A 12,918-nucleotide genomic window follows, 5' to 3' on the forward strand; every position below is an offset into this window, starting at 1 on the left:
AGCCTAGCAACACAGAAAACTTTTGGACAATAATTACTACACTGCCAGGCAAACACTAAAGAAAGAACTGTAGCCTCACTCACCTCTGCAAAAAAAACTAGACTTCTACTCCCAATGGGCTGTAAGGAACTATCCAAACTCCTCCAACCCCCACAGCTGGTTGTTGTCAGAGAGGGCCAGGCAAAGAGCCAGGACTCCCATCCCAACCAGGGGGTAATAAACCACCACCACCAACCCAATGTACCATGGCAGGACTAGTAGGGAGCAGTAACAAAGCAATCCTGCTCCTCCCAGCCAGGAAGGCTTCCAAGTAGGCCTTGGGAAACAACCCAGAACTTCTACCCCAGATGGGCAATTATGAGGAGCATCCCCTTAGGTGTCAGCAGACAAAAGGGGAAGCTGGATTTGCATCCCCTATGGCAGTAAGAAGGCAGCACATCCTCCCATTCAGAAGATTTAAATAAGATCCAGGCCTAAAAATGTAATAGCAACAATGTCCAGGTTTCAATTGAAAAAATCATTCATCATACCAATAACTGGGGAAACCTCAAATTGAATGAAAAAGACAATCAACAGATGCCAAAATTAAGATTGCAGATATATTTTAGAATTGAAAAATAAAAATCTTGAAAGTTAGAGATTACACTATTTTTTTACTTAATACAATGAAAAGCTTCTCTATATGCATGTGTATAGCATTTTTAGTAGCTATAGGAAGCATTCCATTATATGAACTGTCACCTATTTAATCTACAGTTAATGGAAACTTATGTTGCATACAATTTCTTACATGCATATTTATTACTTTTTTTTCAAGGTGGAGGATCAAACCCAGTGCCCTGAACATCCATACTTGGCCAACTAATGAGCTACATCCCCAACCCCATGACATCACTAAAAAATGACATGACTAAAAAGTTGAGAGTGCTATATAAAAGGACACACACATTTAAAATTTTCACGTATACTGTCAACTCCAGAAAAGTTGTCCCTGATAGGTCTCCCACCACCTCAGCAGCTATTATGTACAGTAGCTGCCCTCTTCCTATGGTGCCTTGCCCCTTCCCCTGTGTGATGTCATGCCAAGATGATTGCTCCCACCAAAGAACAAACTCTTCTTCCCAGCATGCCCGTTCCCACCTAGAGAGTAACCTAATACTCACTCACCTCCTACCACCTAGTGACATCACCAGCGCCTCCATTCCCTAGTCACTACCTCAGTCAACCCCGCCTCAGCCCCTACAAACCCCACCCCAGTCTCTATAAAAGACTCTCCCTGCCCCAGCCATATTGCTTTTGTCTCTCCTTTGTTCAGAGACAGCCCGGCAGATCTATTCCCCTAATAAAGGCTTGTTGTGGCCTGGTCTGGTCTTGGTCTTCGGCCCTTTTACCTGACAGTCCCAATGTACATTCTCATTAAGAGTATATGAACGTGGGCCGGGGATTTAGCTCAGCAATGCCGTGCCTGCCTGGCACAGGCATGCACAACTACACATGGCTAGTCCCAATTAATTTTAGAGCCAAATATTATAAAATCTAACAATGACTCAGAATTATTTGTCCTATTTCAATAAGGAAAAAGAAGAGAAAAACAGAAAAAAGAAGCAGATGCTGGCATCTGCTGGTTACTTATATATTCAATTAACCATAGACTACTCCCCAAACCACAAACATAGCTTACCCAGGTTCTATGACTGGACTTTTGAGTTAATTTTTATATAATATTTATTTCCTTGCTAAGATTCCATTTCTACTCTAAACCCCAATTTATCTAGCTGGTTACGTGATAGCCCAACTTGTAGGCCTTTTTTCTCCTGAAGGCTGAAGCCCCTTCCCAATGATCACTATGACTTGAAACTCTGCCTCAAAATATCCAAAATCTAAAAACTACTAGATTACTGTCTAACGGTTCATTATTATCACTACCTAGAAATTTATCTTTTTGTGTTCTGTACTTTGGACGATGACCTAAATTTACTAAACTAATAGTCAACTCAATGAATAGTTACCACAAATAATAAATAAAACAAATATGATATATTGTTCACCGTTTTTTTTTTTGGTGCCGGGGATCGAACTCAGGTCCTTGCGCTTGCGCAGCAGGTGGCGAAACCACTGAGCTAAATCCCCGGCCCTGTTCACCTTTTTTTATCCTGGGCATCTATTCTCCTTCCACATTTCTTTTCCCCAACCAGCCATTCACAAGTTCTGACATACTTCATGGTACAATGCTGCCTGGCTTATGACTAGTAGCAGTAATAATGCCATAAAAAATAACCACAAGGAGCTGCAGATTTAGCTCAATGGTTCCACCACCTGCCTTGCAAGCGCAAGGTCCCAAGTTCAATCCCCAGTACCAAGAAAATAAAAAAATTTTTAAAAATAAACACAATTAGGGCTGGGGATTTATTTAGCTCAGTGGCCCCGTGCCTGCCTCGCAAGTGCAAGGTCCTGAGTTCAATCCCAGATACAAAAAAACAAACAAACAAAAAAACCCCCCACAATCACTGGAATTGTAATTTCTGTGAATGTCACATACATAAAATCATGAGAGAAAACAGTTTAATAAGATACCTTTTAATTATGTGGATAAAACATTCAAAAACATGATATCTATCTACCTATACACATCCTCTTGTTATTCCAGTATTTTATAGAATAAATCTTTTGTCTAATATTTAACTAGCTCACAAAATGTTTACCAGTTCTTTACTGCTTCTGTATTAAGCTGACTTATTTTTTTGGTTTTGTTTTTTTTTTGAGACAAGGTCTAACTTTGTAGTTCAGGCTGACCCTGAACTCACTAAGTAGCCCAGGCTATCCTCAAACTCACTGTGATCCTTCTGCCTCTGCTTCCCAAGTGCTAGGATTACAGGCCTGAGCTACCACACCCAGCTAATTCAGACATTTAATATCAAGTCATAACTACAGTATTCATGCTCAGAGTAAATTAATTACTTAAATTTTTCATTTTTTCAATCCATCATCTCCAAGTAATTTTTTAAATTAATTTTGCTTATAATCCAGAATACTCCCATGCTGAAAAAGAATTTTCAAATTAATAATGCCACACCAAATAGCCAGAAAAATAACTATATGCTGACCACAACATGTACTCAGCAAGATCAAAAACTTAGCTAAAGAAATACAGAACAAGTTTATCTTCAATTCCTTAAAATCTACAAAGTATATTCTACAGGAGTTAACTATTAAAAAGTGTTAAACTTCTACCATCCTGGACCAGGGCAAAATATTTTAAAAGGATATCATTAGGATAACTCAATGGTTTTCAATCCCAGGCAGTATTGCCTGAAGGATTTTTGGGTCATATTATGGGAAGGAAGAAGGCCATAGCCTCTGTGGGTATCTAGTGGTTAGATGCTAGGAATGCTGCATTCTATAATGCACGTGATAATCCCCCACAACAAAGAACTATCTGGCCCATAATGTCTTACAAGGTTGAGAAACCCTAGACAATTGAAATCTGAGTATGAACTATACTGTATCAGTTAAATTTAAGAATTTAAGAATTTTACTGTTGCTTCATGAAAGAATAACCTTGTTCTTAGGAAATACATATCAAAGTATTTAAAATCATGCCTCAACTAACCCATAAATAAATCAGAAAAAAATAGTATGTATATTTACAGAGAGAAAAAAAGTAATGCAGTAAAACGCTAACAGGTGAATCTGAGTAGACAGTATAGAAATTTTTTTTATTACTGTAGCAACTTGAAATTATATCAAAATTAAGTTAAAATGTGTTACCATGACAATAAATTTTTTTTTCTGGGAAATTTTGCACAATTTCCCAGTACATATTACAATATAGCAAAATAGCTTTTTTTTATTCCCTCTCAAAATAAATTACCCCATTCTGAACATCAGATACTTGTAAATTTGTTCCAAATAACTCACATAAGCAGTAAAGTATAATCTCTAAAATTTGAACTGTACAAAGCTAAAAATATTTGGAGGTCCAACAAGCACATAACATATTTTAGTATATCACAGTAAATGCTTAGCTGATATACCTGGAATTTATATTTCAATTTACAAGGAAAATTGAAATGGTACCACTGCTCCCAGCCCAGAGGAGGAGGCTTCCAGGCCACCACATCACTGCTCCCAGCACAGAGGAGGAGGCTTCCGGGCTGCCATACCACCAATCCCAGAGAAGAGGAGGTGAGCCTTGCGCAACCCCCCACCATTCCCCAGCACTTTTGTCAAAATGAGAAGACACATAAACAACCCTCAAAACCAGACTTCCAGATCACCTACAGCAGCCCCAAAGGGAAACGAGATGGAACACTCTGATACTCAAACACCTGGAATCCCTGAACTGGAAACAAAAGAGGATATGGAAAAAATGAAATTAGAAATAATTTCTCAGATAACAGCAGAGATTATGCCCATAGTGCAAAACATGGTTAATAAATCTAGAGAGGACACAGATTAAAAAAATAGAGGAGCTGAGGAACATGATGGAATCCCAACATAGGAAACAAATGGAACCCATAAAACAGATGCAAACAGATTTCCAGGAGATTAAAAACTCCATTCAAAGTCTATGCAGCAGAATGAGCCAATGTGAGGACAGAATTTCAGATATAGAAGATAAGATTGCAATTAGTGACCAGGAAAAGAAAAATTGCTTTAAAATAGTAAGGGACCACGAGAAATCAATCCAGCAGCTGCTAGATGATGCAAAGAAGAATAACATAAGACTGACTGGACTCAATGAAGAAACAGGAGACAGTGCAGATGACATAAAAAAACTGTTCACAGAAGTGATGGCAGAAAACTTCCCAAGGAGGGGAAAAGAACTTGACATACAGACAAGTGAGGCATATAGGACTCCAACTAACCTTAATCAAAAAAAATCTACACATAGGCATATAATAGTTAAGATTCCAGAAATTCAACAGAAGAACACCCTCCAACCCAGATTGATGTACCCTGCAAAACTATCTTTCAAAATTGATGGAGAAATAAGATACTTTCATGACAAAGAGCACCTTAGGAACTTCATGAATACCAAACCAGCACTCAAAAAAATTTTAGACAATATCCTAGGAAAAGGCAACAAGGATCACAACCCCAGGAAACCCAGCAGAATGAATCCATCGGGCATGACAAGAAATTAAATGCAAAGGGGGAGAATCCAACAAAAAGAAAAAGTCATGACAATGATAAGTCAATACGTATCAGTTATAACCATCAATGTTAATGGTCTCAATTCACCAATCAAAAGAAATAAGACTGGCAGAATGGGTCAAGAAGCAAGATCCAACAATATGCTCCATACAAGAAAAACACTTAATTCAAAAAGAGACTCACAGACTGAAAGTGAAAGGGTGGAAAGCAATACTCCATGTGACAGGAACCCAAAAAAAAGAAATGGTCCCCCAAAAAAGCAGGAGTACCTATCTTCTTTGCAGATCAAGTGGATTTCAAACCAACACTGATTAAGAGAGACAAAGAAGGACACTACATCCTTTTGTTTTGGTGCCAGGGATCAAACTCGGGTCCTTGCGCTTGTACAACAGGCGGCGAAACCACTGAGCTAAACCCCTGGCCGGAGGACACTACATCCTTGTAAAGGGAAAAATCCAAGAGGAAGAGATGACAATCATAAATATCTATGCACTAAACACTAGTGCACCCAACTATATAAAACAAATAGTAATGGACATGAAAAATCATATAAGCACTAATACAATAGTAGTGGGGGACCTCAATACCCCACTGTAACAAATACATCAACTAGACAAAAAAAAAACCAACAAAATACTAGAACTCAATCAAACTCTTGAACAAGTGAACTTAACAGGTGTTTAAAGTGTTCCACCCCACAAAATCAGAATACACATTTCTTTTCAGCTGCACCTGGGTCATTCTCTAAAATAGACCACATACTCTCTCATAGAACATGTTTAAGTAAGTCCAAAGGAACCGAAGTTATTCCCTGTATATCATCGAACAATAGTACAATGAAATTGGAGATCAATAGCAAAAGAAACCACAAAAATTTCATAAACACATGGAAATTGAACAACACACTTCTGAATAACCAATGGGTCACAGAGGAAATTAAAGAAGAAATCAGACAGTTCCTTCAATTAAATGACAATGACAATACAACATATCGGAATCTATGGGACACAATGAAAGCAGTCTTACAAGGGAAATTCATAGCAATGAATACTCATATCAGAAAAACAGGGCTGGGAATTTAGCTCAGTGGTTTCACCATCTGCCTCGAAAGCACAAGGTCCTGAGTTCAACCCCTGGTACCAAAAAAAAAAAAAAAAAAACGAAAAATAGAGCTAGCCCAATTAAACAACCTGATGCTGAACCTCAAGCTTCTAGAAAAAGATGAACAGGACAAACCCAAACCTCATACAAGAGAGGAAATTATTATAAAGATCAGAGCAGAAATCAGTGCAACAGAAAAAAAACAAAAACAAAAACAAACAAAAAAAAGAAATCAGTGCAATGGAGACTAAGAAAACAATACAAAAAATCAATGAAGCCAAGAGTTGGTTCTTCAAAAGAAGAAACAAAATTGACAAACCCTTAGCCATCCTTATCAGAAAAAGGAAACAAAAGGTGCAAATCCATGCAATTAGGAATGAAAAGGATGAAATTACAACAGACCCAGCAGAAATCCAGAGGATCATCAATACCTACTTCGAGAACCTATATGCCAATAAGATGGAAAATACAGAAGAAATGGACAGATTCCTAGATACGTATGAATTGCCAAAGTTGAACAAAGAAGACCTTAAAATTCTAAACAACCAAAGATCAACTGAAATTGAAAACATAATTAAAAACTTACCAACTAAGAAAAGCCCAGGTCCTGATGGCTTCACTCCTGAATTCTACAAGACATTTTGAGAGAAACTACTGCCACTACTGGTTAAACTCTTCAATGAAATTGAAAGGGAAGCAATACTCCCAAATTCATTCCTGGAAGCAAACATCACCTTGATCCCCAAAGCAGAGAAAGACCCAACCGAAAAAGAGAACTATAGGCCAATCTCACTAATGAACACAGATGCAAAAATCCTTAAGATACTGGCAAATAGAATGCAGAAGAGCATTAAGAAGATCATACACCCTGACCAAGTGGGATTCATCCCAGGGATGCAGGGATGGTTCAACATACGCAAATCAATAAATGTGATACACTATATCAATAGAGCCAAGGACAAAAAACATATGATCATCTCAATAGATGCAGAAAAAGCATTTGACAAAATCCAACACACATTTATGGTAAAAACCCTACAAAAAATTGGAATAGACAGTCTCTACCTCAATCTGATAAAAGCCATCTATGAAAAACCAACAGCCAATATCATACTAAATGGTCAAAAACCACCAACAGTGTGAAGAGACAACCCACAATGTGGGAAAAAATTTTCACCTGCTGTTCCTCAGACAAAGGTCTATTATCTAGAACCTATAAAGAACTTAAAAAAAAATTAGACCTCCCAAATTTAAAGACCCAGTCCAAAAATGGGCATCTGAAATGAACAGACAGTTCTCAGACAAAGAAATAGAAATAGCAAATAAACATACGAAAAAATGTCCAACATCACTGGTCATTCGGGAGATGCAAATAAACACAATGCTGAGATTCCACCTCACCCCAGAAAGAATGGCTGCTATCATGAAATCAACCAATAACAAATGCTGGCCGGGCTGTGGGGAAAGAGGAACCCTGCTCCACTGCTGGTGGGAGTGTAGACTGGTGCAACCACTGTGGAAATCAGTATGGAGAAACCTCAAAGAACTAGGACTGGAAGTCCCATTTGAACCAGCTCTTCCCCTGCTGGGGATCTTCCCCAAACAATTAAAAGAATCATACCACAGTGATATACGTGCACCCATGTTCATAGCAGCACAGTTTGTTAATAGCTAAAACTTGGAAACAGCCCAAGTGCCCATCAACTGGAAACTGGATAAAGAAGATGTGGTTTTTTTATAAAATGGAGTACTACTCAGCCATAAAAAAAGAGAAATGAGAGATATTTATAGCTAAATGGATGCACATTGAGGAGATACTCTTAAGTGAAATAAATAGGACACACATGTGTAATTACCGAATAGTTTCTCTAGTGTGAGAAACTGAAAGTGTAAATAAGGACTAAAAGGTATAATAGATAATGTGAAATAAGAAGAAAAGGGGCAAAGGGGAAGAGGAAATGAGAGGGGTCAGGGAAAGGAAAGAAGGGAATGGAATTAATATGAGCAAATGAAAAAATGGAAACAAAGTCTTTGTAAATAGGGAGGAATGGAGAGGATGAAGGGAGGGCAGGGGAAGGGGGAAAAAATGAGAACCAAGAGAGATTATGTAAAGGTGCGAATTTCCAATGATGAATGTCATTATATTGTATACCTATAATGTACCAATTTAAATTTTGAAAAAAGAAAACTGAAATAATTTAGAATCACATGAGATGTGAACATAATCAGGAAAAAAATATATAAAACATAAAACAAAAAAAGATTTTTAAGACTAATTTTCAGAAGCTTCAAATTAACTCTGAACTCTGAAACCTCACGTTCATTTTTCTAGGCCTTTACTACTTAAAACAGCATGCAACACAAATACAATAATAGCCTCATGAATAAAAACAATTTACTTTTGGAAAACAATAATTAAAAATTAAAAATTTTTTTAATATAAGAAAACGTCAGGGTACTTACAGATGTCTGGGACATACTTGACTGTTGAGTGACACTTCCTGTTGGGGATGTAGATGGTCTTCCACTGGACAAACTTGCCTAAAACATAAGACCTTTATGATATATCTGTAAAAATCTAAAGTTAGAAACTTTCTGGTACCAAGATAACACAAAGCTGCAATAACAAAAACCAGAAAGTTCTATATATGAAACAACTCATTTTGTGGTCAGCATGGCTTACTCTTTGGCCAAACAGATTTTGTTCAAAACAAGTAAAGAAAAACTGAAAGAAGGACCCAACAGCTAATGTTATTTTACTAGCTACAGTCACACTGGTTTTACTATACAGGTGTCTGTCATCTTTGAAGTGGAATCACCATACCAACATTATGAACAAGAAACTGAAGCTACATCAAGAGGCCATGGGTTTCAGTTTCCTAACTCATATTATGAACACAGATAAAGCAACAGCTGATATTTGTTGATAGCAGAAATAAACCTTTTTCAGGTTCAATCAACTGAGCTCCTACTCTGGTAAGGAGATTTAAGATTATATCTAACAGAATTTTATGTAAATAGTGTAACATTAATAAAAATCGTTCTTAAAACATAAGGATTTTGGGGCCGGGGATTTAGCTCAGTGGTTCTGCCGCCTGCCTCGCAGGCACAAGGACCTGAGTTCGATCCCTGGTACCAAAAAAACAAAACAAAACAAGGATCGAACTCGGGTTCTTGCACCTGCGAGGCAGGCGGCGGAACCACTGAGCTAAAGCCCCGGCCCTAAAACATAAGGATTTAACCAATGTTTATAGCAATGCAATTCACATTTCAGCCATAAAAAATAAAATCGTGTCATTTGCAAGAAAGTAGATGAAACCTGAGACCATCATGCTAAGTGAAATAAGTGAGACTCAGAAAGTAAAAGATTCTCTTATATGAGAACCAAAAATATAAATAAATAATGAATTAATGAATCAATGAGTAAAATAAAGGAGCACTGACAGGAAACCAGAAGCTAGACCCTTATACATGGGGAAGCAGATCAGGGGAAGGAAGGAGGAAGGAAAAGCAAGGTAAAGAGATTGAAAATGACACGGATTTGTTACATGCATGTACCAATTCCCCAAAATGAACATTATTATTCTGTATTGTAAACATGTACTAACATAAAAAAGAAATGAGCATTTAATCACATTTCCTTATTGTGATACTAGTAGGAATAATATAATTATATTCTAGAGAGGTGCCTATATGTATTTTTGAACGGAAAATTTCTGGAGGAATACATATAAACTGTTACACTGACCACTTCTGAAGTGTGGAAAATGTGTTAAGTGGGGAAAGGAACATCTCTACTTTATTTGCCTCTTACAATTTTACACTGCTTGATTTTTTAACAAATACAAATTACTTACATAATTTAAAAAGCAATCTTATTTTTGGTTAAAATAGAAATACAATTCATATAACTCTAAATAATCAGTGTTATACCTAGAATTTTGAACACAAAACCACACCACTACCACAGCATTTCTCCAATTTAGATAAAAAGCAGTTAGACAAGTCAGGCATGGTAGTGCGTGCCGATAATCCTAGCACTCAGGAGGCTGAGGCAGGAGGATTACCACTTTTAGCCCAGCCTGGGTAAGTTAGCCAGACCATGTCTCAAACTAAAAATAACAAAGGGCTGGGGATGTAGGTCAGTACAAAGGGCTTGGATTTAATGCCCAGTCCAGAAGAAAATTTTAAAAAGCAATGAGACAAAAGTTAGCAACAGTAACACACTGATGTTCAAATGAGAAGGGGAATGGGTTGGGGGATGGAAGGAAAAAAATGAAAACAAAGCTTTTGTAAGTGGGGAGGGGAATGGGAAAAAAAAAAGAACTAAGATTAAAAAGAAAAAAAGAACTAAGATACATTATGTACAGATACAAATTCCCTATGATGAATATGATCACTGTGTATGACAAACATGTACTAATAAAAACAAAAGTTAAAAAAAAAAGTAACACATAAAACATACTACTTTTCCCCCCAATTAATGTCGTCTCTTTTTTTGGTACCAGGGGTCGAACTCGGGACCTTGCGCTAGCGAGGCAGGTGGTGGAACCACTGAGCTAAATACCCGGCCCCCCAATTAACTTCTTTGGCAGTTTGTTAACATATTTACTTCAGGAAAAATAATCACATGATATATGAGAACTCAGAAAAATAACCAGTGTATTCATTTTCAGTAATTATCTGAAGATAGTGTGTTAACATTATGTGTTAACTTTGGCCTCATAAATTATTAATTTATCTGTCTTACCTGCACGGCAGCAAGGCTCTGGAGCTGGGAGCTGCTTAAATGTTGCTGCTGAAGGGCAGCAGTGTGTAGCATCAAGTGCTGCTGCTGAGCTGCATACATCTGCTGCAGGTACTGAGCAGCTGAACTGGGGGGGCGATGCAATGCCTGTTGAATTACCTGTGATAAGTCAATTGAACGAATGTCAAATCATAATCTCAACCTTTATCTTTTTTGTTTTTTGAAGTGCTGCATTTGAACCCAGAGCCTTGTACACACACATTAAGCACATGCTCTATTCCTGAGCTGTATCCCCTAGCTCAACCTTTATCTTAACAATAAAACGTATTAAAAAAGCAGCTTAAAATTTTACAATTCAATGTCATCAAGCCTACTAACATATCTTTCTCCTAGTTATATATTACTAGGATTCACTGGTTTGCAAATTAAATTACTCAATACAGACAATTCATAAAAGAAAAGGCCACGTGGGAAGATATCTTCAATTTACTAGTAATCAAAAACTTACAAATGAAAACAAGATACTGTTTTCCAACTTTCAAATGAGTGAAGATTTAGCGTGGCGTGGTGGCACATGCCTATAATCCCCGCACTCAGGGGCTGAGGCAGGAGGATTGCCTTAATATAATAGCTATATGTATAGCTTGTGGGTACTATATATTGCATAGTGCAGATATAGATCTACACTAACAAAAAAATCCCCAAATATACCATTAGATGAAAAAAAGCACATTACAAAATAATTTAGAATAAGGTACCATTCTTACATTAAATTACTTGAATACTCAGGAAAGCCTTTTTAAAAGACTAGTTATGGGTAGCTAGATTAGAAATGATTTTTAGCTTCTAGTTTGTACTTTTCTGTGAATGTCTGAAAATAACCACAATGAGTATATAGTGGTGCCTCGGTTTATGAATTTAGTTTGTTTTACAATTTTGGGAAGATAGCTGTGTTTTGTGTTTGTGGGTGAGGATGGCTGTGGTTGTGTTTGTCATTCAATGCAGAGTTTGTGAATAGAAGCAAAATTCTGCTGAATACTTTTGTTTCACAAGCTAAACTGTCTGCAAACAGAAGCATATGTGAACCAAGGCATTACTGTATATTATATCAATAATCATACAAAATTAGTAATTTTTTAAAAATAACAATTACTGTTAAATATCAGATTGTTTTCTTAACTTGCATTTATAATAAAACTATTCTTGCTTAAACACCTCCTGAAATAATTTTAATCACAGCAAATATTAAAAATTTGAGCCTAAAACTTCATATAAACAGAGAAAAATCAAGTACAGTATTCTAATAAGACCCGAAAAAAAATGTATCTTGCCAGTCCGCTGCCACCACATCCCAAAATCCTGTCATGTCCACTATGACTCTGAAACAACACAGAACCTTAATCTCCACAGCAAACCAGGATTTTCATAGTCCCAATGGAATAACAGAGCCATAATCGTTATAGCTTGAGAGTCAAAGTCAGAACATTTGGAACCATAAAGCCATGAATTTCTTAATCCAAATTTCAAGAAAGTGTATTTCCATGGCTGATGTTTATTTTCTCTCCAACTGTAGATTCCTATACCTACTATGAACTCATGTCACAAAATCAATGTAGGTTTTTGATTCCTAGTTGCAGAGGACTACAGGCCAGCATTAAGTGATTCAGAATCATAATACATCATTTTTTTAAATAATACATCGTTTTTGATCAGGAAAATCTATATATGTTCTTCTCGTTTCATAATAAAATTCTAAAAATCAAACTGAAATAACAAATGAAGAATCTGACACTTTTTTGTCAGAGTGTAGTAATTTTCTGTCGTCAGCACAGTCTTTCTTTACCATTCAATACTATACTCATGGCACCAGGTAAATACAAGTTAAATGTATGGCACATTGTTCTTATTTCATT

General features: G+C 36.8%; 1 protein-coding gene across 11 annotated transcripts in view; it reads right to left on the reverse strand.

The window, feature by feature from the left end:
- Phc3 (polyhomeotic homolog 3) overlaps positions 1 to 12,918 on the reverse strand; it is a 114,258-nt gene that overhangs the window by 75,106 nt on the left and 26,234 nt on the right. For all 11 annotated transcript variants that reach the window (XR_002393038.2, XM_021254030.2, XM_021254033.2 and 8 more), the window contains 2 exons: positions 11,009 to 11,164; positions 8,722 to 8,799 (listed from right to left, as the gene is read on the reverse strand). Coding sequence is in view for 10 of the 11 variants with exons in the window: in XM_021254030.2 (XP_021109689.1) it covers positions 8,722 to 8,799; positions 11,009 to 11,164 (234 nt within the window). In the remaining variant the exon portion in view is untranslated. The remainder of the gene's footprint in view (positions 1 to 8,721; positions 8,800 to 11,008; positions 11,165 to 12,918) is intronic.

This window comes from Heterocephalus glaber, unplaced genomic scaffold (genome assembly GCF_053883595.1).
Source record: "Heterocephalus glaber isolate CG9 unplaced genomic scaffold, H.glaber_assembly_v1.0 deba00001504, whole genome shotgun sequence".
NCBI lineage: Eukaryota > Metazoa > Chordata > Mammalia > Rodentia > Bathyergidae > Heterocephalus > Heterocephalus glaber.